This window comes from Podarcis pityusensis (assembly GCF_964106645.2).
Source record: "Podarcis pityusensis genome assembly, chromosome: 16".
NCBI lineage: Eukaryota > Metazoa > Chordata > Lepidosauria > Squamata > Lacertidae > Podarcis > Podarcis pityusensis.
Window position 1 is genome coordinate 4,471,280 of NC_138041.1, and position 25,543 is coordinate 4,496,822.

Below are 25,543 nucleotides of genomic sequence, written 5' to 3' on the forward strand. Positions count from 1 at the left end.
TTCAGGTTTCGATCAGCGAGATGGTGCCGAATCATTTAATAATAGTAGCTTGTTTAGGAAAGATAGGAAGATTGCAACTGCCTTTGGTCCTTAGCGGAGAACAAAGCCAGTTCTTTGGGGCAGGGCGGGCGTCTCTCCGAAATCTCTCTTATTTACAGAGGTAATCAAAAGACGGGGAGCCTGGATTCAGAGGAAGAAAGAACCTGAGATTGCAAGAAATTGGGGTGTGGTGGGGGTTGTCGGTCGCCAAGGTGAGGGGGGAGCAGCAGGGCAAATCTCTCCGAGAAATTCTCTTCTTGAAATAAAATAAAAATCCTTGCTGTTGGCAAAACTCTGTCTCTGGGAGGCAGGCAGAGCTTAAAAGGCTGCTTAGAGGCACATGAGGAAGCTTAAGGGCACTCTGGATTCGGTCGCAGGGGGTGGGCCATTATGTTTTCTTCTGCTTGCGGCCTGCAAAGGAAAGACGAGCAATGTGAGGGCACCGAACGCTGCCTTATATACCCCGTCAGGCCATTGGGGTCCCATCTAGCTCAGTAGACTCTACACTGACTGGCAGCAGCTGTCTGGGGTTTAGGACAGTGGGGTGGATACACTGGGAGTTGAAGCTGGGACTTTTCGCATGCAGAGAAAGTTGGGGCAGGAAGGACTTCTTTGCACAGAGCATAGTTCATCTTTGGAACTCATTCCCACAAGAAGTAGCGATCCCTACCGACGGGGATTGCTTTAAGAGTAGACAAATCCATTGAGGACAGTACGGCTATCAAAGGCTACTACTAGCCATGACAGTCATGTTTTCCCCCCATTGCTGGAGGAAGTATGCCTCTGAATAGAGGTTACTGGGAATCACAGGTGGGGAGATCACTGTTGCCCTCTGGCCCTACTTGTGGCCTTCCCAGTGACATCAGGAACAGGATAGCCAGCTATGATGTCCACCCACTAAAAATGAGCACTCAATTATCCATTCAAGAATTAGGAGAGGCCACTGGGGTCGCCAAGCCAGCGCCACTTACGTAATTCGTTGTTCTTGGTTATCGCGATGGAGGCTCTGGCCCTTGGTCCTTGCTGCGTGAAGTGATAACCAAAGCGGATAATGGAAGGGCAATTTTCCAACATGGCAGCCATCTCCATCTCCACCGAGTCGCCCAGTCGCTGGCGCTGTGTGGGGAGAAGGAAGAAAGAGAAATGAGAAGTGTGAAGGAAGTGAGGAGGGGCCCCACACTACTGTTTTTTGTTTTAAAAGATGACATTTGGTTTGCGAGGAGACAAGAGGATGTTGCGGGCTGAACTTTGCAAATTCATGCATGTAACCAGAGCATGGATTGAGGATGCACGAAGAAGCCACCTTGCTGAAGCAAAGCAGGTCTAGGGCTGCTCATCTCCAGGACAGGGAGAGAAGGCAAGCAGGGCTTTTCCACCGGTGCTGCAGAGAGACAGCTGCCTTTGCTCGCCGTTTCATCCGGCTGCAGAGCAGAGGGGGAGTGCAAGGGGCTCTGACCCCAAAACGGTGGCCGGCTAACCTGGTTGTCCACCTTGAGTTCAGTCAACGTGGAGTTCTCCTTCATGGCTTTAATGACTTCCATCATCCCAGCGCTGGTGATGAAGTTAGATTCAATGTTGAGGCTCTGAAGGGTCTTGTTCTCCTTCAGCATCTCAGCCACAGCCTGGGGGCAGAGAAACAGGCAAAGTTCAGGAACTCTTGCAAGTACAGTGGTACCTTGGTTCTCAAACTTAATCCGTTCTGGGAGTCCGTTTGACTCCCAAAACCGTTCAAAAACCAAGGCGCAGCTTCCAATTGGCTGCAGGAGCTTCCTGCACTCAAGCAGAAGCCGCGCTGGACGTTTGGCTTCCAAAAAACGTTTGCAAACTGGAACACTTACTTCCGGGTTTGCGGTGTTCGGGAGCCGATTTGTTTCACAATTAAGCCTTTCAAGAACCAAAGTACTACTGTATTGCCTTCAGCCACTGTCTCCAACTCCCAGCAGCTCCAGCAGCCAGCGAGGGCAGCAGTCACAGAGGATGATGGGAGCTGGAGTCCAGCAAAGTCTGGAAGGTGTTGAACTACCCCAACATTTGATGTTTCCACTATCCCTTTGGAACTCACTGCCTCCTGATATCAGGTAAGTGCCTTCACTGTACTCTTTTCGGCACCTGCTAAAAATATTTTTTGGTTAGATAAGACTATCTGGATGTGTAGAACACTGGCATGTGCTTTCACCCGCTTTTTAGCTTATTGTTGATTTTAATTTGCTTTGAGTGTTTTCAGATAGTTGCTTGCAACCTTTCTTTAACTGATCATTTGATTATTCCATTCTTTTCGTAACAGTTTTGAGGGTTTGTTTGTTTTTACAATCATGCGGTATATAAATTTTATAGAATAAAATAAAGAAAAGCCAGAGCAAAGGCCAGGCTGGCCATTACTGATGGAAGTTGTAGTTCAGCATCATCTGGAGGACTGCAGACTCTCCCATCCCTGCTTAAGTAGGACTAAATCAGGGCTCTGGTCCTGATTCTGTTTTGGTCCTGTTCACCCAGTATTTGGTTAACCACAAAGCCTACATAAGTTGTCCTAAATTGGGGCTATTCTAGCCTAGAAGGTTCCATGAATGAACACAGGGAGTCATCCTTCTCCAATTCTGTTCTCCTTCGCCAGTTCCCTGTTAGGGTTCAACCCTAGCCAAAGCTCCAGATCGCCTGTTAACGGGCAAGGAAGTTTTTCAGAGGAGGAGCAACCTCAAAGCTTACGTGTGCCACTGGGTCATTACTCCGGGTTGCAACCAGGCTGAGCTTCTTGATGACAGTGTTTCTTTTCATGGAGTCGCAGATTTCTATCAGCGTCTGAACGGGAATGTCCTGTTGGAATGAAGAGAGGCCCATCTGCACCACCCAAAATCTCGCTTCAAACCTTACCTGTTCCTGCATTTGGTGGTGAGGAACCACACGATGTTACCCCTCTCCCGTTGACATCTCGCATGTCCCAAAGCAAAAACTCATTTTTCTCCTAACCGGTAGTAGCACAAAAATGATTTATAATATGCTTAATGACACTTTCACAGGGTGGTGTGGAAGAGCCGTAGGTCACCGCATCCTGCAGGAGAGTTTCTTCTTCAAATCCCTAAAATATCCACAGTTGCTTAGAGCAGGGCTTTCAGTGTGGCTGTCCTGGTTCTGTGGGACAGCATCACAGTTTGAGACATAGCTGTTGTTTTGTATTGTTTTTAAAAGTATTTTTAGCTGCTTTTAAGGTAAGTTTGTAAATCACCTTGAGGCACATGTAATTTCTCTGATGAAAATAGGGACGTCCCATTCCCTAATGAGAGTTTTACTATTTATACCCCATGCTCTGACTGGGTTTCCCCAGCCACTCTGGGAAACTTCCAACATATATTAAGACATAACAAAATATTAAACATTAAAAAAAACCTTCTCCATACAGGATTGCCTTCAGACAGCTTGCAGGTCAGATAACTCCATACCCTTCAACATTTCTCCAATGAAAACAGAGACGTCCTTAGGAAAAGCGGGACATTCCAGGATCAAATCAGAAACCGTGACGGCTTCTCTAAATCTGGGACGTCCCTGGAAAATAGGGACACTTCAAAGGTCTGCCATTGTATTTCGTAACCTTTGAAGGACCATCCCACTCTCACACTGGTCAGACCCCTATCCTCTGATAATTAATCCTTTTAATTGTTCATAACCATGAGAACTGGAACTTTAGCTTACGCTTAGAGGAAAGTGGCAGAGCATCTGCTTTGCATGCAGAAGGTCTCAGGTTCAATCCCCAGGTAGGGCCTGGAAGGAACTATCTCTGAAACAGAGCTGCTGCCTGTCAGTGTGGACAATATTGAGCTAGGTGGACCAAGGATCCAACTCCATATAAAGCAGCCTCCATGCTTGACTGGAAGCAAGGAACAAGCAAGGTGCTTGTTTCTGCTACCAGAGATGCTTTTAAAAAATCAGCTAGATGTGCTTGAGCCCATCGACATCTTCAAAGCATCTGTTCTTCTGACAAGTGACAGACTCCAAAACAGGGGATGCTTCATCTGTTGTCTGATTAAGCACCCAAGTGTGTCCTCCTGGGACTCGGCACTGACCTTAATGTTATTAAGGTTCACTTCCTCGAGTTCCTTGTCGTTGCTCTGGATTTTCGTCAAGGTCTCCTCCACATTTGTGGGGTTTGGAGGCTCATCTGGGACAGGCTTGTACTTATCAGGCTGCACTACGCCTGAGAGAGAGAGAAATAAAATAAAGAGAGAGTGTGTCTTGAATAACAGAGGGCAGAACATCAGGACCAGGGGGCAAATGTGGCTCTCCAGTCTTCCCTTTCCACCTCTCAAGACCCTTCCCAGGCCACGCCCCTTCTCTTGAAGCCTGTTCTCATTGGTGAGTGTTTTGCTTAGTCTTCCTAGGATTGGGACCCTAGCCCCCAAGCATGTCCACTTGAGTTTGACAGTTGCTTCTGGTTCCCGGGCAACAGTCTCTCCTAACTCCTTGGTCATTTGCCACCCTCTGTAAGATGCAGACCAAGGAATCACTCACTGTTTATGCCTTCCGTGTTTGTGATGTTGCCGCTGCAGATGGCATCATAATACTGCTTGTTGCTCATGAGGGTGTACATGCCCAGGATAGCTGCAAGGAAGCAGAGAAGGAAATAGCCAGGTTTGTATTTTTTTAAAAAACAAAAAGCCAACACACAACTATATTCTGATAATTTATTTTCGTTTGCCAACTATGTGCAAGGAACAGTGCAGAGCACCGAGGCCTGACCCTCTTCTGATCACTAGGCCTAGCTCTCCCTGTATCAATGCATTTTAAATTTCCCGCACATAGAAGTGTAGCATGTCGTGGGAATAGTTTAGCTAGAATCCTTGACACGCTAGTATTCTACATGCGGGCTTGTTGTTTTTTAGTGTTATTTTTACTTCCCAGAGGAGTATCTTCAGACTACAGGCAGGGACTCCCCTGTTTTATCTATCAAGTTGATCTACAGACTGTAAACACCAAACACAGTGTTAGGTTATCCAGACAACCACATGAAGCAGTGGATAGGATAGAGAGCTGCACATATGACAAAATCCATAAATAATCAGATAGTTAAAAACACCAGCCTGCGGTTGTAAATGCAGAAATGCTCCCTATGCATTTTTTTTTTTTTTAAGCTAGGCTGTCAGAGTACTGACAGTTCCAGATTTGCAGGGGGCCTTGGACAAGAGGTCTCCTGTGGGCTCCCTCCCTCAGTGAGTCCACCCACCCACTGCCATCATTGCCATCTGTTCCTGCTCCTCTGCCTCAATGTTGTTGCCACAGGCTTGCTTGCCAGTGAGTGCCTCCGCCTCCTTCTTTCCACCACTAAAAGCAGTTCTCAACCTGTTGTTGGACTACAACTCCCATCATTCCTGAGCTCTGGCCTTGCTAGCTAGGGGTGATGGGAGTTGTAGTTCAACAACATCTGGGGACCTGCAGGTTGAGAAAGGTTGGATGAGCAGGTTGCAACAGTGGAGAGGAGACAGCAGCCAGAGGGGGCTCTTGTCAGTGGGACCCGCTGCCTTGGTTTGGGACCCCAGCAGGTGCCTGATCAGCCCAACCTGTGCTGCCGGCCCTGTGCCTGGGAGAAGGAGGCTTCTCCATGCATTTCCCTTTTTCTGTATGCACCGACATTTCAAAAATCCTTTGTGGAAATCCATTATTTACAGGGACAGGAGCGACCTTCTTTGTCAGGCTAGCAGCATAGCTAGTGGGGACATTTCTGCTCCGGTGCATCCATGCCGCGTCCAGCTCCGATTCCCAAAGCTCAGCAGCAAGCAGAGAGTAGGGCTGGCTTAGCGCCACGCAGAGGCTAAAATCAGACACTTCGGGTGCTCTCGCCCTATCGGCTTACGCCTGACAGGGAGCCATGGGGGCAATAAAAATACGTGAGGCTTTGGCAAGGAGGTGACATCAAGGGACTTTCCTGTCCGGTGGTCACCAGCCAGCACGGGAGACCCACCTGCTTTTTATGCAATACAGGTTGTTACAATTGTCCTGGGCTGCCTGCAACAGAGTCCCCTCCTGGAAATGGGGATGTCAGAGAAATTCCAATCAATATAAAAATGGGAGCAGGAATTTACGATGTCCGCTCATTCATCCTATGTCCATAATGGAAATCAATCCAGCAAACAGGGTTAGTGTTTACTGTTGTCATTGCTTTCCATCCACTAATGATGTGCAATTGACCGGTTCTCTTTTGCATAGACGTTGTATTTCCTTTGCATTACGAATGTAAGAAGAGCCTGCCAGATCAGGCCAAAGGGGACCCATCCTGTTCTCACAAACACATACCCACAAGCAGGATCTGAGCACAAGAGCCTTCTCCCCTCCTAAGGTTTCCAGTAACTGGTACTGTATTCAGAAGCATTGCTGCCACCAACTGAGGAGGTAGAACATAGCCATCATGGCTAGTAGCCATTGATTGTCTTCTCCTCCTCCAAGGATTTCTCTAATCCTCTTTTAAAGCCATCTAGGTTGGTGGCCATCACTGCCCCCTGTGGGAGGGAGTTCTACCATTTAGCTATGTGCTGCATGAAAATGGACAATGCAAGAAGCGTTCTTCATTCCTGCTAAAAAAACATTCTGGTTTAGACAAGCCTACCCAGAAGTTACAGGTTACAGACGCTTCAGGTTACAGACTCCGCTAACCCAGAAATAGTACCTCGGGTTAAGAACTTTGCTTCAGGATGAGAACAGAAATCGCGCAGCGGTGGTGGCAGCAGGAGGCCCCATTAGCTAAAGTGGTACCTCAGGTTAAGAACAGTTTCAGGTTGAGAACGGACCTCCAGAACGAATTAAGTTCTTAACCCGAGGTACCACTGTAAATAAATAAATAAATAAATAAATAAATAAATAAATAAATAAATATTACACCCTCATCCAGAGCAGCGGACTGCTCCAGATATCTAAGTCAGTGGCTTGAGAAGGGGTTAAGAGGAAGTCCATGCACAGACCCAAGCTGAGGGTTGTAGCCAGCTAAGTACCGCATGGAATAGACCTGTTGGAAATAACAGGCCTAAGTGAGTCACATTCATTAATGTCAGTGGGTCTACTCTAACATTGGCTACAACCCCAAGGACCTAACTGGACAGTGTACTGGGTGCATTTGTACTTCTGTCCTTCTTTTTGAGTGGATGGATAGTATTTATTAAATGCCCTTCACTGACAATTTGATAAATGCCAAGAGGTTTCTGATAAGATGAGGTTCCTTTCCCCCTATTCGGAGCAAACTTTCACTGGGATCCGATACACCTCACTGCTGTCTGTGCCCCCAACATGGAGCAGCTCTCTGCCCACCACCCTCCGGCCGGAAATACGCTTTTTACCTGCAATGTCGCACATCTCGGCATCGGTGGCATTTGCTAAAGCTTCTTCCAGTTCAGGTTCCAGCGTGATCTGCTCTTCTTTGGGGATTTCCCTCTTGGGGTTTTTCGGAATAAAGGGTTTTCCTGGTGTTTGGGGTTAGGGGAGGAAATGAACTAAATTAAAAGTGGCACAACAAAAGGCCATACGATGCAGTTCATTCAAGCAATTCCCCCCTCCCAAATTCTCCAAAATGTCCCCATTCTGAAATCCAGCCAGATTTGGTATAATGCCCCCAAGCTGAGCTCAAGGTTTTTGTAATTAATTAGCAAGGCCCTTAAACAACTTGGGTTCTAGATAGCTCAAGGACTGCCTGATTCCCTTATATCCCTGCTTGATTTCTGATATTTTTGGGTGAGTCACTGTTAGTGCCCCCCACCCCATGGCTTGAATCCACAATCCAAATCGCTCAGGAGCCATGTATTTAGTATGGTGGGCTCCTTTCTTTTGGACTCCCTGCAGGCTGAGATTAGGCAAACCCCTTCCTACTGAACTTCAGCAGCTTGACAAATACCTTTCTATTTCAGTAAGTATTTTAAGGAAACATTCTGTTTTTATTGTTGTTGTTGTTTAGTCATTTAGTCTTGTCCGACTCTTCGTGGACCAGAGCATGCCAGGCACTCCTGTCTTCCACTGCCTCCCACAGTTTGTTGATATTTCTTCCGGCAATCTTAATTCTGGCTTGGGATTCATCCAGTCCAGCCCTTCGCATGATGAACTCTGCATATAAGTTAAATAAGCAGGGAGACTATATACAGCCTTGTCGAACTCCTTTCCCAATTTTGAACCAATCGGTTGTTCCATATCCAGTTCTAACTGTAGCTTCTTGTCCCACATAAAGATTTGTCAGGAGACAGATGAGGTGATCAGGCACTCCCATTTCTTTAAGAACTTGCCATAGTTTGCTGTGGTCAACACAGTCAAATGCTTTTGCGTAGTCAATGAAGCAGAAGTAGATGTTTTTCTGGAACTCTCTAGCTTTCTCCATAATCCAGCGCATGTTTGCAATTTGGTCTCTGGTTCCTCTGCCCCTTCGAAATCCAGCTTGCACTTCTGGGAGTTCTCAGTCCACATACTGCTTAAGCCTGCCTCGTAGAATTTTAAGCATAACCTTGCTAGCGTGTGAAATGAATGCAATTGTGTGGTAGTTAGAGCATTCTTTGGCAATGCCCTTCTTTGGGATTGGGATGTAGACTGATCTTCTCCAATCCTCTGGCCACTGCTGAGTTTTCCAAATTTGCTGGCATATTGCGTGTAGCACCTTAACAGCATCATCTTTTAAATTTTTAAATAGTTCAGCTGGAATATCATCACTTCCACTGGCCTTGTTATTAGCAGTGCTTTCTAAGGCCCATTTGACTTCACTCTTTTCTTGATTATGAGGGCCACTCCATTTCTTTTATGGGATTCTTGCCCACAGTAGTAGATATGATGGTCATCCGAACTGAATTCGCCCATTCCCATACATTTTAGTTCACTGATGCCCAGGATGTCAATATTTATTCTTGCCATCTCATTTTTGACCACAATGTTTTTATTACATTAACATTAATTGACTTTGTTCCTTGTATGCTTTTTATAATTTTTACTGGCACCCCTTTGAGACTTCTGTGATTAAGCAGTACCCGGTTTTCCCAAATTAGTCCAACATCTGAGGATACATTTTTTTTCTGACTGGAAAAGGGGGGGGGCACTTTATTCTCTTACCTGGAAAGACTTTTCCCAAGGATCTGTGTAATAATAATAATGATAATAATTTTTATGCACATTTCCCCCAACAGATGCAATTTTTTTTTGCTTAACGCTCTTTATAGCTGGAGAACTGCATTGCAAAATTTGGAAAAGTGTACTATTCAAAGGGTAGCTGCGTTCTCGTTCTTGTATCATTTGGGGCATGTGAATTAGTTAGGTCCAGATTCCTGCATTGCTGGGGGTTGGACTAGATGACCCGCATGGTCCCTTCCACCTCTACAATTCTATGATTCTTTGTTAAACTGCGAGCCAAACTGATTTTCTCTTCCTTTCTGCCTGAATTCCCGTTCAGTGTGGGTTGCCCAGCTGGAAAAAGACCAGAACAGTGATTCTGCTACATCACTGTACGGGGGAGTGACTAAATGATCCATCCCAGAGAGGCAGCAGGACTGCCGATCCTTAGCAGATGCCCAGAGCAGTAACTCACCCAGAATTTCAATGTGGAGGATTCAGGGTCCTCAAATTATTCCAGTTCTTCATTTCCCATGGCACACTAGCAGTTCTCGCTACACTATCAGGTCTAGAAACTTGCACTGTTTGTTTGGTTGCTGGCTGGTTGTTGTTTTTTACATCCAACATTAAAGTAGCTGGGATTCCAAAGCGGCCACACCAGACAGTTCCATTTCATGTGGCCCAGATCTAACCCCTCTCCATGCCCCCAAAACACGGTGATTTAGTTACAGAGAGGAAGCAAGGGATTTCTTAATCGCAGCCAGATGTTTAATTGCTCAGTACTAAAAGTAGCAGCAGAAGAAGAGGTGCCATCTGTTTAAATTGTTAGAATATAAACACCAAGCCACTACGAGCTGCATTGCACTAATTTATCTTGTGAAATTAAGAGAACAGGGGTGGGGGAGGGATAAAGAATATGAGAAATGTAGATACGGTGAAAACAGTTTTTCCAAGTACAAAAATAGCAGCAGTAATTAAATAAGGGTGGGGAGAGACAGCAATGCCTCAGATTGAAGCAAAACGACAGTGCGATGACTTGATGCTCAGGTTAGAAACATTAAGACATGTCTCGCAATTACTAATTGCATTTCTTTTCTATTTTGCGTTGGTTTTCTAATGTTAAGAACATGAACCACAGTAAGAGAGGGAGGAAAGAAGACACGGACAAGGTTTCCTTTCAGAAAATCTCAGGACACTGTGAACTTTCAGGAAATCTTTTTTTAGGCCCCAATGAGACTGGGAAAAGGGAGAATCAAAGCTGCCCTTTAGAAACGTCCCGGCTCCGGGATCTTTTCTTCGTTCCAGCGTGGAGAGAAGTAAATTAGCGTGGGAACCACAAAGTGAGAGGAGGCGCGAATAGGGTGAACCTGAGATGCCTTCACACACACACACACACACACACACACACACACACACCATCTTCCAATCTGCTGGCAGAGTCCACCTGTTGCTCCTTATCACCGACACTCGGAATCTGACTGCTGCTGCCTCTCCACGGGATTGGCCAGTCCCCGGCAAGATTCAACACAAACGCCATTGGTTATGCTGCAAGATATCTGGAAAGGATAGTGCTGCTGCTTTTGACACGCAAGGGATGTCAGAAGGCAACGGTTTCTATTCCAAACTGCATTAGTCATAATCGGTTCCGTTTCTCTTACACTGCGGTTCAGTTTCTGCCAAACACTACATTATTCATCTCACCATGACAGCTATTTAGAATCACAGAACTGTAACGTTGGAAGGGACTCCAAGGGTCATCTAGTCCAACTCCCTGCAATGCACAAATCACAGCTAAAGGATCCATGACAGAGGGGCTACAGTAGTCTCTCAGATTGGCATGCTTCACAGAGTTGTTGCATGGTGACACAGAGCTCCTTGAAGAAAGGGCAGAGTACAAATGCCACAGGGAGGAATTCAACAAGTGAAGAGGTTTCCTTGTCACTCTGCCTCCATGTACCAGTAGCTAGACTGGTTGGATTTCTGCCTGTTGTACTGCTCTTAAAGGCAGAGGAGCCTGCCTGGAGTATAGGGGTGGAACATTTGTCCCCTGTATATCTTCAGGTGAATGGCAGATAACCAGTGATCAGTTTCTAAAATGCCATTTTAGGGATGTGTTTTCTGATGCACAATATAAGGTTTCTGCAAGTTTTGTGGTCAAAGGTGGAATGAAATGTATTTTAAAATGTTACCAAATAAGATGTGAGATATATGTACCTACTTTGGCTTTTAAAAAGAATTTTTGGCAAGCAGAACCACTGGACAGCTCAAATTTATGCTCTCACAAGCTGATTATAAAACTTTGGTTCCTCTGGTTGGTGCCACACACAGAGAGGACCTCTGCAAGTAAATGACAACAACCTTTGCCTGACCTGAGCAAAGCCACTGGACAGCTGAGATCTGAGGTCTCGCAGGGGAATCTCTTTGCAATACCTCAGCTCTCAGGGTCACATGCAAAATCTGCAAATGGAAGAACATCATAAGGAAGAATATGACAAACACCCTTAATGTACAGCAGCAGGATGCCCTGAAAGTGCTTTTAGCATATGTGAAGGATGCAACTCTGAATGAAGGCAAGTCCTTAAAATCAATGTCCTCCTTTTCATGCCTTTCATTGTGGGGTTAAGTAGCTGCAGTTGAAGGTCAAGGATGAAGAACATGCCCCTGCAAATGCGCCATTGTCTACTCAGAAGGAAGTCCCAATTCACTTTGGTGCCGACACGCATGAGAGAGAGCTACGAATTTGATTTTTCCCCCCCAGGTGTGTTGATGGATGATTTGAAGAGATGCCGTGAGCCTTTACCAGGAGCACTTAGGAACCTTTTGTGGGTCAGGACATCTGAGCTACACACCGGGCTATTTTGAATCCTCGGCGTGCTCCCGGCCAAGCTAAATATAACTTTTCCTCTCAATCCCATCTCAATTCTGGGACAGCACGCACAGTAGGATTCTGGCAACACTCAGGAGCAGCTTTTGCCCGGCGCCAAGCTGGGACAGAGCTGGTCTTGAAGACCTATGGAGCGTACGTGATTGTCTCTCTGCACATGCCTCCAGTACCTCTTGCCCCCAATCAAAATGGCAGCCATGGATTTGGAACCACCAATAAAACTGATGCTAGCACCCAGGGTTTTTTAAGGATATTGCAAATGGCAAAATCCAAAATCCATATCAGACAATGGCATTCTTAGGCCAATCACAGTGTCACAAAGGAGTGTGGAAGCTTTCAAGGCCAGGACAGTTCAGAGATGGCACCCCAAGCATGGTTTGTGCTAATCACAGTTTATAATCAAAGTACAAGCAAACCAAGGTTTACAGCTGCTTGCCTGCTTTTGTTTCCCAATATCTCAGAGCTCAAGCTGATGCATTTACTCTCATTTTGATTGTGCAGTGGCTTCTGGAGACAGGAAACTAGTAGTCACTCTGCTCTGTCAATTTGAACATCCCATTGAATCATACAGCACACAAACCATGGTTTCTCAGCCTTGCTCACCAGATTATCACAAAACATGGCTTGCCAATTCAAATGTCACAACCCAGCATAGTACAGGCCCATGGTTTGCAGACTTGTCAAACCATGGTTTCTGGCACCAGACGCAAACCATGGTGATGCCTAGGACAAGCCTGGTCTGGAAACATACAAACCAATGGATTCTGGGGCTGATGGCAAACCATGCTTTCTCAAATTAGTGTCATGCCTAGCTGCTGACCACAGTTTGATGTGACATTTGAATAGAATGAATTTCTACATCTTTGTAACAGGAGAAATGCTAGAGAATGAGGCTACTCCGGGGCCTGAAACACAGCAGGCAGAAAATAAAATTTATTTGTCCAAAGGCAGATGTCCAGGCTTCTGCTATTTAAATCAGACCTGGCCAATCCAGATGCTCCATACGATTCACCAATCACAGAGGGTATAATCTCATGCAATCCCAGTAGCTCAGTAGTAACTCAATAGTAACCATTATGGTAGTAATGGTTAGAGTGTCAGACTATGAGATCAGGGTTCAAATCTCCACTCAGCCATGAAGCTCACTGGATATCACTGCTTCTCAGCCTAACCTACCTCACAGGGTTGTTGTGGGAATAAAATGGGGAGAACCACGTACACCACCTCGAGCTGCTTGGAGGATATAAATGCAATAAATGAATAACTCACTGAAACTGACTTTTAGGGTTGCCAGCTGACCATAAGGGTTTTTGTTTTTGGTTTAAATGGGCTGCCTTCAAGAGCAGCTCAATCTGCAAAAATCTGTAGGTGGCACTTTGTGCAGCACAGTTGCACATCCTGCTGCTGCAGATGGGACGATAGAAGGAAGCTTGGCAGTCCATCCACCCAGCCTTGGAATCGCAGCATCCAGCTTGGAAATTGGACAAATACCTTTTTTCTCTCCTGTGAAGGGCACCAGGTCTTCCCGCTCCTTCGCTTCCATTGCCTGCTTCTCCAGGTGTTGCATGAGGGCGTCTCGATCCAGTGGACCCGTCGGGCTCTTCTTTGTCTGGTCTCGTTGCCGGAAACCCGCTGGGAGCATCACATTCTATGAGGCAGAGCAGAATGGGGGTGAGCGAGTTATACAACAGTGGCATTGTATCACCCAGTACTGTAGGATAGGGCTTCTGGCTGCATCAGAACAAGGACTTTCAACCAGGCCATCAAAATTAACTCAACAGGTGAAGCTTCGGGCTTCATTATATTTCCCTGTTAGGTATCATCTGTTCAATGTGCCTGCTCCCCTCTCCCACCTAACAACACTGGCAACGGGAAATTGCTTGTGTGCTACTGGGGAGTGACATGACACGGCTACTACTTTTAAACTTTCCGTGCTCTTGTTCATCACCACAAAACTTGCCCTTGGGGTTGTGAGGGAGGGATTTGTAGGGGTGGGCAGAAACAATTCCTGGGGAAATAGTAACCTAAAGTTCCTTCCACGCCTACTGCCTAGATGTGTGACTATTTCCTAATTTGAACGTATGACAATGATAATTGATAATATTCGGTCTCGATACCCATACCCTCTTGATTCCCGAGCAAACGTTCCTAAGCCGAATGTACATTGCAAAAATCCAAATTGGTATTCTCCTAAACTCGATTCCATCCTGCAGCCTTACCCCTTTAATGTTAGAGTTATAGGCTCAATGGCAGAGCAGAGAGATAGGGAGGAAGAAGCCACCCAAAAAAATCAGCATGGCTAATCTTTGCAAGATACTTCGCAATTGTGTATTTAAAATGGGTGCATTTGAGGACCTTTAAAAAATGCTATAATAAAAAGTTATCACCAAGACTTAAAAGTTGAAACTTTAAGCAAACTCATTCTCTGAGGGTTGATCTTTATCATCCATGCACAGGGATCAGCAGGCTTGGGGGAACCCCAAAATTTGAAGAAACACTATGCCTCTCTCTTTAGAGGAGGAAAACCTGAAGGAATCCCACTCCCCAAAGTAGTCCAGACTATGCAGGGCATGCACAGTGGTCACAGATTGCCTCTGATGTCAGGGCACAAAAGTGGAAAGTGGAAGGTGTGAGGAATGGCGTGCCCTGGAAAGGGCTGGCAGGATCTGTCAATTTTGGTTCTTTCAGTTTCACATTTCCCCCCAATCTTAGATTCAGTTATCCACATTTTGCAGCAATTTGTAATTATAAAAAAAAATCCTCATGAAAATTCATCATCGTTTAGTGCGAATTTCTCATAACAAACACATTTTTATAAGCTGTTTTTAATACCATACGTTTGTTGCAGTCTCACTTGTTGCCCCTAAGGAAAATTAAGTTTCACCATCTTCACATTCAAGAAGGCTGTGAATTTTAATAAAAATTATAAAGGAAGAAGGCAGCTATGAATGTTTTGATTCAGCACCAGGGGGTTTGCTTCAAAAACCATCTGGATAGGTGAATCTGCTGGTTTTGGTTGCTTTCATTTTATCAATCTTAAGTTCAGTTCTCCATATTAAACTCCTCGCAAAAATTCATCAACATTTTAGTGTGAATTTATTTCAGCATACACATTTTAAAGCATTTTTGCATTGTGTATACACTTTCGTGAGCAAATTTCTGTAACACAATGCATTTTTGTACATCAGTTTCCCTAACGTATGCATTTAGAGGAACGTTTTACCCTGTCAAATGCATTTTGTTGCACACGTTACTTACCTGGAGAACTGCATTGCAAAATTCGAAGTGAAATTTCAAACGATATTTGCAAAAAGTGCAAATTAAGTAAGCTTGTCTTTTAATTGTGAATGAGACTGAATTTCTCCCCCATCCCTAAAATCATGTCTAGGCAGTCGTATTTCTGTTTCCCTCAAAAACCTAAAATTTAATCTAGAATTTTCAAGAATCCCACCTTCTACCCCAAATTGTCACCCCCCTCAATCTCACTTCAGGGTCCATTTCCTGAAGCTCTACGTCAAGTTGAGCCAGCTCCTCCGCAGATAGTTCATTCAAGATCTTATCTTCATCAATGTCTCGATATTTCTCCAGCTCTTTCTGGTATGAAGTCGTCATGGTTGCTGCGGTTTATGCAAAGGTGTTGTCTCTCCTGTGGTGTAGAATGAGGAGGATGAAGCTGGATTTAGGGGGATAGAAAGAAGTCCCAGTGAGTAACTAGGAGGCAACTCTAAAAGATCCAGTGTAAAATCAGGCACAGGGCAACATGGGACACTGTTGGGGGGAAAACCAGTGGAACTCCTTGCCTCTTGGTTTTTCTGACTGGTCAGCTAAGTTGGTTTCTGGGACCTCTTACCACTATAAATTAGTGGTAGTATTGGGGCTGGCACCTGATTAAAGAAAACATAGTCAATTAACCCTATGAGTGTCAATTGATTACTATTTAATTACTTGATTCTTCCAGATATTTCTGGAGCAGGGGCACTTGGATCTGTTTCAACATAATATGTTCCAAGTTTGAGTCCTCCTGACATGGGGACACACACACACACCAACAAAGCTAAACCCAAATGTTAATTCAACCGTGGTGCTTGTGACTTGAGTTTCTTTGAAGATCAGGGTCTCCTGCTAAGTTTATATCTTGTTCTTGAAACTCTCAGCATCCAATTTTGGTGTGTGTGCTTGTTTAATTCAAATCAGGTCACATTTCAGTCTATGGCCTTAATTGAACGGTCCAGACAAATAGATCAATGCAGGCATTTATGGCCACATCAGAGTGTTCAACAAGCAAACAAGCTTACCCGTTCACCCAAAAGAAAATGACTGGTATTTCGCACTGTACTTTAATTTTCTGTCCTGCCTAAAGGGCAGCGCTCCATTTGCCAGAAGCTTCTGCATTGGCGGGGGGGGGGGGAGGTGTTGAATGAGTTCCCCAAAACAGCTGTTTTAAGCCACCCCATTCAGCTGATTGTCAGGACCCGGTTCTCAAAGGCTGAGGGTTTTAAAGCAATGCTGAGGAATCTGGTGTCTTCCAGGTGTTGCTCCCAGCAACCAGCACAGCCAGTGGTCAGGGATGATGGCACTTATAGTCCATCATCATATGGAGGGCCACAGGCTCCCCTTCCCTGGGTTTAAGGTATAAGCTCCCCAAGGGACTATACCACTTCAGAATGCAAATACAAGATGGAATGGGTGCCCCTGTGCCCTATGTCAAAAGTGCCACAGAAAACAAGAAGGAAGAACTTCCCTTTGAAGGTGGTGGACTCTCCTTCCTTGGAGGTTTCTAAACAGAGGTTGGATGGTCATTTGTCAGGGGTTCTTTAGCTGTGATTCCTGCATTGCAGGGGTTGGGCTGGATGACCCACGGATGTCCCTTTCAACTCTACCATTTATGATTCTAAGACCAGGCTGATTCTTTAACACGGTTGGGATTTGGGGCTTGTGGGGAGAGGACATCCTGTTGTGTGCTGTCTGAAGTCGTATCCTCTCTGGAGGGCTGCGCCACGCAATGTTTTTAAATATGTAAAATCATTCACATATGTCTGTGCAATCACACTCTGTGTCTCTTAGCTATGCATTTGGACACTTCTCAAGATAGCATAACCAAATTTTGTGCGGTGGTTCCTGAGATCAACAGCACGTTTCTGTCTACGTTTGGGTACCGTTGGGCGCCATTTTGAATCAAGATGGTCAAATGAACCTTTCAAAACTACGCCGATTTTTAAACACAGGTCTCAGAATTGGTTACCTATAATTCCTGAGGAACCCCAGGCTAGAAACCTGCTGTATCAGATTAAATGACAGATGCAGGAAGGCTCTGAAACCTAATGATGGAGAAATCAGATTGAGCAGTCCCTCAATAATTAGTCTGTCTGCTTATCACTCTCTTACAAGGCAGGTGGGGAGTGCTCCAGGAAAATGCTCTCAATCTGGCTCTTGCTCTCTTCCCCTCCCTCCTTCATTTCCGGTCTCACCTTCTCTATCACAAAATGGACCCAACCCACCACACAGGGCTGTTGTACAGGACTAAATGAATGCAAAGGAAACACTTTGAAGTCTGATACACATGGTACCCTTTAAATGCCTTTTTTTTTTTTTTGAGCTGGGGTGTGTGTGTGTTTTTAATTCTGTGATTCTCTTTTTAACCTAGTTAATCTACTTCAAGGACCCAGGGGCGCAATGGGTCAATGCGTCTGGCTGATAACCAGAAGGTTGGTGGTTCGAGCCCACCCAAGGACAGCTGTGGCCAGAATTCACGCACTGCAGTAATTTAAACACTATAATTCTGTGATTTGACGTTTCATCTTTTTAAGAACCTAGGAAGCTGCTTTATCCTGAGCCGGACCCCCAGTCCATCCAGCTTGGTATTGTCAACACTGACTGGCAGCTGCTCTCTAGGATGCCAGGCAGCTTTCTCTCCCAGCCCTACCTGTAGATGGCAGGGCTTGAACCTCAGACCTTCTGCATGCAAAGCAGGTGTTCTGACCACTGAGCTGAGGCCCTCCCTTATACCAGATGGACTCCCTGCTTTTTCTAGTACCTTTCAGATACAGTGGTACCTCGGGTTAAATACTTAATTCGTTCTGGAGGTCTGTACTTAACCTGAAACTGTTCTTAACCTGAAGCACCACTTTAGCTAATGGGGCCTCCTGCTGCTGCTGCGCCACCGGAGCACGATTTCTGTTCTCAACCTGAAGCAAAGTTCTTAACCCGAGGTACTATTTCTGGGTTAGCGGAGTCTGTAACCTGAAGCGGATGTAACCTGAAGCGGATGTAACCCGAGGTACCACTGTAATGTACCACTGTAATGCCTTCCTGTTTTCCAACCTACTTCTTTGATCGGTCTCTTCTCTCCCTTCCTCTCCTCCTCACTTTCCCCCAAAAGATAAGAAGCTTTGTGAAACAGGAGTCATGGAATCAAAGAGTTCTTGTGTGCTCTCAGAATTCAACCTCCGCGCAAAAGAGGAGGAGGTCTGTCTGAGCAGATATAAGGGGTGACAAACTCAGCCGGCCCTCTTCTGGAAAGATCTAAACTAAATAGGTTTGTTTGTTTCCCCCAAGATGCCTTAAACTATGGTCAAACTTCCATTCTCCATTTCCTGTGCACTTTAACAACCTGCGGCGGATAGTAATTCAACCACTGTGGGATAGCTTTACCAGCGGAATTTCTGCCTGTCGCGCAAGTTGGTTGTGTTTCCAGCAAGCGATGTGATAGGCAAAGAAAAGCGGGGAGGTGGGGGTCGGCAGCCTGTTAACACAGGTGTGGGGAGCCTTTGGCCCTCCAGATGTTCATAGAATCATGGAATGGTAGAGGTGGAAGAGATACCCAAGGATCATCTAGTCCAGCGGTTCTCAACCTGTGGGTCTCCAGATGTTGTTGGACTACAACTCCCATCATCCCTGAGCTCTGGCCTTGCTAGCTAGGGGTGATGGGAGTTGTAGTTCAACAACATCTGGGGACCTACAGGTTGAGAAAGGCTGATCTAGTCCAACCACCACAAAGCAGGAATGTTCCTGGATGATAACTACCCTCCTCCTCCCTGGCCCTTAGGAGCGCTGGGGCTGATAGGAGTTGCCATTCAGTGAAACACCTGGAGGGGAGGGCCAAATCTTCCCCACACCTGCTGTAACGGTTGCCATGCAGGTGGACATTCAGCTGGTGAAGCGTCCCACCTGTCAGAGTAAAAAGAATGCCCTGACAGCCTCTGGCAGACAGAGAAACCATAGCAGAGAAACAACAGCGGCAAGTTTAGTGAGCGTAAATCAGGCATCCCCAAACACGGCCCTCCAGATGCTTTGGGACTACAACTCCCATCATCCCTAGCTAACAGGACCAGTGGGTCAGGGATGATGGGAATTGTAGTCCCAAAACATCTGGAGGGCCGAGTTTGGGGATGCCTGGCATAAATGAACGTCCACAGAGGCACATCTTTCCACGCTGAAATATGTTGTTGGTGGCGACAGCCCACCTTTAGATGACTCCCACATTCTTATCTTGGCCAATCAAGTGTTTTGGTTCAATATCTGCATCTTTCCTGCCACCATTTGGGAGGAGATTAAGCTCCTACTTTGCATTGCCAAAAATAAATAAATAAACGTTGGCCATGTCATATTCCCTTTGATTGACAGAAGAAAGATGAAGGAGGCTACCTTTTTTTCTTTCTCTTTTAAATCCACACTAGACAATTTTTAGGGACGCGGGTGGCGCTATGGGTAAAACCTCAGTGCCTAGGACTTGCCGATCGTATGGTCGGCGGTTCGAATCCCCGCGGCGGGGTGAGCTCCCGTCTTTCAGTCCCAGCTCCTGCCCACCTAGCAGTTTGAAAGCACCCCTAAGTGCAAGTAGATAAATAGGTACCGCTCTGGCGGGAAGGTAAACGGCATTTCCGTGTGCTGCGCTGGTGCTGGCTCGCCAGAGCAGCTTTGTCACGCTGGCCACGTGACCCGGAAGTGTCTCCGGACAGCACTGGCCCCCGGCCTCTTAAGCGAGATGGGCGCGCAACCCCAGAGTCGGACACGACTGGCCCGTACGGGCAGGGGTACCTTTACCTTAGACAATTTTTACCTCCTTCCACCGAGTGGTACTCTAGACATCTGCCCTAAAGTCTTACTCTGACAGCGCCGCAGAGAGCATGTCCATCAAGACTGCTTTGTCTCTGACAGGGGCAAACAAATGCTGCTGGGAAGCTCCGTCTTTCCCAGATTCACCTGAGCCAACATCCCAGTGCCACACGCCAGGTTTAGACATAAGAATGTGAGACGGGCCAAGCTGATTCATCTAATCCAGCCTCTTCCCTCAGCCCACCAGCACAAAGCAGGTAGGAAAGAGCCTTTTCCTTTGTCTGCTCTCCAGAATCTGGTGCTCTCTTAGGCGGACTGCCCCTGAAAGACCCATTCCAGCCATCGGGACTAACAGCCCTCAATAGGCCTCTGAATAGCAGCCAGGCTATTTTGATGTCCTAATAGAACCTCCAGGTCCAGAGGCAGTCTATCTAGATCCATAAGTTCATTGGGTGTTTGGCCACAGACACTGGAGTGGATGGGTCCCCCTTTCGCCCTTGGGGCCCCTTACAATTCTACGGTTCCATTATTCTGTGCATTGCCTCTAATGTGGTCCTAATGCGGACACTGAGTGTGCAGGTGTCCTTTGCAAAGTTTAAAGGACTTTCCTGAGCTACAGCCCCTTATGCTTGCAGAGATCCCTTTCCAAATCCCCAAGACTCTGCCCTTTGGCCCCAAATCTTCTTTGTTTGAAAATTGCCCTGAGTGTTTCTGAACTGGTAATGAACTCGGGGATCTGGTGATCTGGGTCACTGGGTAGGATATTAACTGGAGGGGGGAAACAGGTTAATTTAGGATTATGAATTGTTATTATATTTATTTATTTATATCCCCCCCCCCACCTCTTTTTCCCAAGCCGGGGCTCAAGGCGGCTAGCGCAAGTTAAAAGAGCACAGATAAAATGCAGAAGGCTAAAAACGTATTTAAAAAAATAGTTAAAAGGTTGTTAAGCTCTAATATAATTAAAAACAAAGTAAAAACAAAACTGTTTAAATGTACGCAGTAAAAACAGTGCAGCCCTTTCCTTAAATGAAAACACAAAAAACCCCCACAGTCACTCCCCCAAGTCTACCTGCCAGCAGAAGGACAACAAGGAGGGAGCCAGTCTGGTTTATCCAGGGAAAGAGTTCCAAAGTTGTCTGGGAGGAGCCACCACCGAGAAGGCCCTCTCTTGTGTCCCCACCAAGCGTGCCTGTGAGGGTGCTGGAACTGAGAGAAAGGCCTCTCCTGAAGATTTTAAACCCCCAGGCAGGTTTGTATGTGAGGATACAGTCCTTCATATAGCCTGGGCCTAAGCTGTATAACTTTACCTAGAGATGATTTGAGAGATTGGGGGATTGGGGAGGAGGGCAACTGAATGGCAGTTGAATCAGCTGGGAACAGAAGTGTTGGGAGACGGCAGATGAATCTGGGGTGGGGTGTGCATTAAACGAAAAATTAATCAGTGGGGCAATTTGGATGGGAAGTGAATGGGCTTGCAAAGTCTGTAACCTCTGAAGTCTAAATTTTAATCTATGTGTGCCGTTAGTGTGTGCAAATTTTATGCAGCTTTGGATAGGAGTGATGGGTCTCCTGCTCTAGAGATCTTTTAAGTATCTAGGAATACTCTGGCTTTATGTCTGCAATCCCCTCCCTGAAACATTGTGCAGTTTCCACCTCCACCCCTCCTTCCATTCCCCCAGTCAACCCCTGCCTTATCGCAGGTCAGGCGCTTGGCTCTATCTAACGCGATGTTGTCTACACTGACTGGCAGCGACTCTCCAGGCTTTCAGAGGGAGGGCATTCCCTGTCCTATCTATTTATTTTTACTAAGTTATTTATTGCACTTCTATCCCAACTTTTCCTCCAAGGAGCTCAAGGCGGCGTACACAGTTCTCCTCCTCTTCCTCATTTGATCCTCACAACAACCCTGTGAGGTGGGTTAGGCTGAGAGGCAGTGACAGGCACAAGGTCACCCAGCGAGCTCCATAGCTGAGTGGCAGCATTTGAACCCTGGTCTCTCCCAGGTCCTAGTCTACCACTTTAACCACTACACCACCACTGGCCCTCCTACCTGAAGATGTTATTGGGGATTGAACCCGGAACCTTCTGCAGGCAAAGCAGGTGTTCTGCCCCTCAGATACAACCCTTCCATTAAGATTCTAGTTGTCATAGGTAAAGGTAAAGGGACCCCTGACCATTAGGTCCAGTCGTGGCCGACTCTGGGGTTGCGGCGCTCATCTCGCTTTATTGGCCGAGGGAGCCGGCGTACAGCTTCCGGGTCATGTGGCCAGCATGACTAAGCCGTTTCTGGCGAACCAGAGCAGCGCACGGAAATGCCATTTACCTTCCTGCCAGAGCAGTACCTATTTATCTCCTTGCACTTTGACGTGCTTTCGAACTGCTAGGTTGGCAGGAGCAGGGACCAAGCAACGGGAGCTCACCCCGTCACGGGGATTCGAAGCGCCGACCTTCTGATCGGCAAGTCCTAGGCTCTGTGGTTTAACCCACAGCGCCACCCGCATCCCTCTAGTCGTCATAGTTCTCAATAAAGGGCCAATTTGAAATGAAACCAAGGAAGCTGCCTTATACTGAGTCTGGTCACTAGGGTCTGTCTAGCGTGGTGTTGTTTGCTCTGACTGGCAGCAGCTCCCCAGAGTTTTAGGCAGTGCTAACTGAAGGTGTTGGAAATTGAACCATGGACCTTCTGCTTTCAAGGCAAGTGCTCCATGCCTGGGCTGCGTCCTTTCCCTGCGTGATCCCCACCTACTCCGCAGCCACAACTTGGCCCTCGGCCTCATTTCCCAGGCAGACAACTGAGCTTTCCAAAAGCCCTCCCTCCTTTGCCCAGATCTCTCTCTCTCCCTTCTTGGCTTCCAGAACCTTTAAGGCTGTGAGATGCTCAGGGTGGGGCCACTATCCATAACAATTATCTTTTCCTTTTTTTTTTTGCTATGTCACTCTGCCTAGCGCTGCCTCCATCGACGGTGTCATAAAAAGGGTAGTAGCTGTCCAGTTTCACACCATTTGAGAGACAGTGGCTGTGTACAGTTAAAGCATACCCCCCCCTTGAAGAAACCCTGGAACTGTAGTTCGCCCTTTAGCCGAGCTGCAAGTCTCAGCGCCTGCAAACTAGAGTTCCCAAAATTATTTAAATGCAGCTTGCCTTGGGGAAGGTTCCAGGATGGCTCAAATCTGTTTTGAAGATTTGATGCCACTTTTGAGTCTGAATTCAATTGCTTGGGGATCTCCTTTGAACCACCTATACTTCCTTCGTCTGGATTAGAGGATTCACCTGTTTCTAACCTCACCATCAAGGCTTAAAACATGACTTAAGCTCCCCTCCACCTTCACCCCATAGATCTATTTCCTCGCAAGCCCTCCTCCTCTCTTCCAAATCTTCAGTTAGCAAGAGACAACTGCGTTTTGTGATGCCCACACACACCCCTCCCACCAGACATGGGGTGGGGCCTACTCTACACTTTTGCAGCAGTGGTAGAGTCCTTGCAGAGCAGGCTGCGCCACTTCAGGCTGCAGGTGCAGAGTTGAAAAGACCCTGCCTTGATCCCCTTGAAAGTGAACCAAAATCCTTTCTGAGGGATTTCAGCGACGTTCCGCCAACTCCCAGCTTGCAGCTTTTTTGTGGTACAGTCTCTTCAGGTTTGAGGGCAAGCCCAGCGGTGGGGGGGGGGGGACGGGACACCCCACCCCAGGCTCTGACCCTTTCTAACTGGTCACCTAGTGAGCTACTTGCACAGAAATTCATTTTGTCTGATTTTACAGGACACACACAGACATTTGCAGGGGGTGTTGCCTGTGCACACGGCAAAACGGTACAGTCCTCGCTGATCTCATGCCTGGATTCTACCGCCTTATCTGTTGCGTGTGCCAACCGGGCCTGTGTGTGTCCGGGTGTATAGAAGAGCTGTTCAGTTATCCTTCAGCAACACTCTCCACCCCACAAGGACTCAGCCCAAACATAGCCGGCGACTTCCCCTGCCTTTGCCTGGCGTACAATTTTCTCGCCACCCGCTTGCCGCCTCTTAAATTCCCACGAAGCCGAGGAGGGGGGAAAGGGGGGGAAAGGGACCCAGACTTACCTCCCAGGCAGGCTGTGTCGGCCTCTGCCTTTTGTCTCCCCCACCCCGAGCGGTGTGAACCTAGCAGGCAGGGCAAACGGGGAGAGAGCGAGAGAGCGGCAAGCCCAGGAACTGTGTGAGATCAGCATTTTATTATTTTAGCTTTCCAGCCGGGCAGGCGGGCGGGGTGAGGAGCGCAAGAGCGAGAGATCACATATACAGACTCCGTTATCAATCACTCCGCAGACCTGCTGAGCGGCCGAGTCAAGACCTCCAGCGGCCACAGCTGAGAAGTACCAAGCCGAAGGACCGGTTCAACCGGGAAGATGCTGCTGGTGCTTCTGGTTTGTTTCATTTCAAGCCTAGCCAGGCCTCCACTGCAGCTGGACTACTGCAGTGCGCTCTGTGTGGGGCTGCCCTTGGAGCTGGTTCAGGAGCTCCAGCTGGGTCAGAACGTGGAGGCCAGACTCATGATGGGGAAATCTGGATGACAGCATGTGGCGCTGCTGTTAAAACATCTGCACCAGCTGCCATCTACTACCCAGCTGCGTTCAAGGTCCTCATATTACCAGTAATTTTTGAAGCCCTGAACTCCTTAGGCATGGATAGGCAAACTAAGGCCCAGGGGCTGGATCCAGCCAAAGCGCCTTCTGAATCCAGCCTGTGGACGGTCCGGGAATCAGTGTGTTTTTACATGAGTAGAATGTGTCCTTTTACTTAAAATGCATCTCTGAGTTATTTGTAGGGCATAGGAATTCATTCATTCCCCCCCCCCCAAAAAAAATACAGTCCGGCCCCCACAAGGTCTGAGGGACAGTGGACCGGCCCCCTGCTGAAAAGGTTCGCTGACCCCTGTGCTTAGGTCTCAGGGACCGCCTGAACTCAGCTCGGTCACTGAGATCATCTGCAGGAGCGGCATTGGTGAAATGAGGCTGTTGACAAGAAACACTTTAGTGCCATTGGGACCAGTCCTGTGGAACTCTCTGCCACTGGAGATTCAGCAGGCGCCTTCCCATTTTTAAACACCTGCTAGAAACCTTTATAACCTACCCTCTCTATGCAAGCAATTAAGAAGACATCCTTGCACAATTGTTAATTGTTGTTTGTTTTTAACTTTTTTAATGGTTTTTATTATATGGTTTTATTGCTGCAGACCGCTTTGATACATTGATATGTTTTATGACAGAGGTTTACAGATATTTAAGAAAAAAATACGAGAAATTTGTGGTGCAGAAATGAGTAAAATAGTTATCATGCTACCTCACAGATTCAGCCCTCCACTTTCCAGGATCCTCAGAGTTGCCTCCCTCACCCCTTCTCTCTTTTTTTCTTTTTAGACAGTTGGTTGTGTGCAAACAGAAACAAAAGCTTAGCCTGCTGAGATAGTGAACTGGTTGGGGGAAACTCGTCTTCCCTCTGCAAAAGACCCAAATTCTCTGCTGTCTGACCCAGA

At 46.8% G+C, this 25,543-nt stretch overlaps 1 protein-coding gene and 1 long non-coding RNA gene across 2 annotated transcripts; one reads left to right on the top strand and one right to left on the bottom strand.

Moving 5' to 3' along the window:
* On the bottom strand, window positions 1-24,265 carry TMOD4 (tropomodulin 4). Its single transcript, XM_080984787.1, has 10 exons — window positions 24,112-24,265; window positions 15,464-15,650; window positions 13,469-13,625; window positions 7,353-7,475; window positions 4,540-4,629; window positions 4,095-4,225; window positions 2,743-2,850; window positions 1,518-1,661; window positions 1,011-1,155; window positions 1-450 (listed from the first exon to the last, which is right to left on the bottom strand). Exons 2-10 carry the CDS (start codon window positions 15,587-15,589, stop codon window positions 428-430), a joined length of 1,047 nt encoding a protein of 348 aa, XP_080840913.1. The 5' UTR covers window positions 15,590-15,650; window positions 24,112-24,265; the 3' UTR covers window positions 1-427.
* LOC308465174 lies at window positions 1,669-24,866 on the top strand. The gene is made up of 3 exons (XR_013980317.1): window positions 1,669-2,117; window positions 20,135-20,289; window positions 24,337-24,866. It is a non-coding gene; the product is annotated as an uncharacterized lncRNA (long non-coding RNA).
* The last annotated feature ends 677 nt before the right edge of the window (window positions 24,867-25,543 follow it).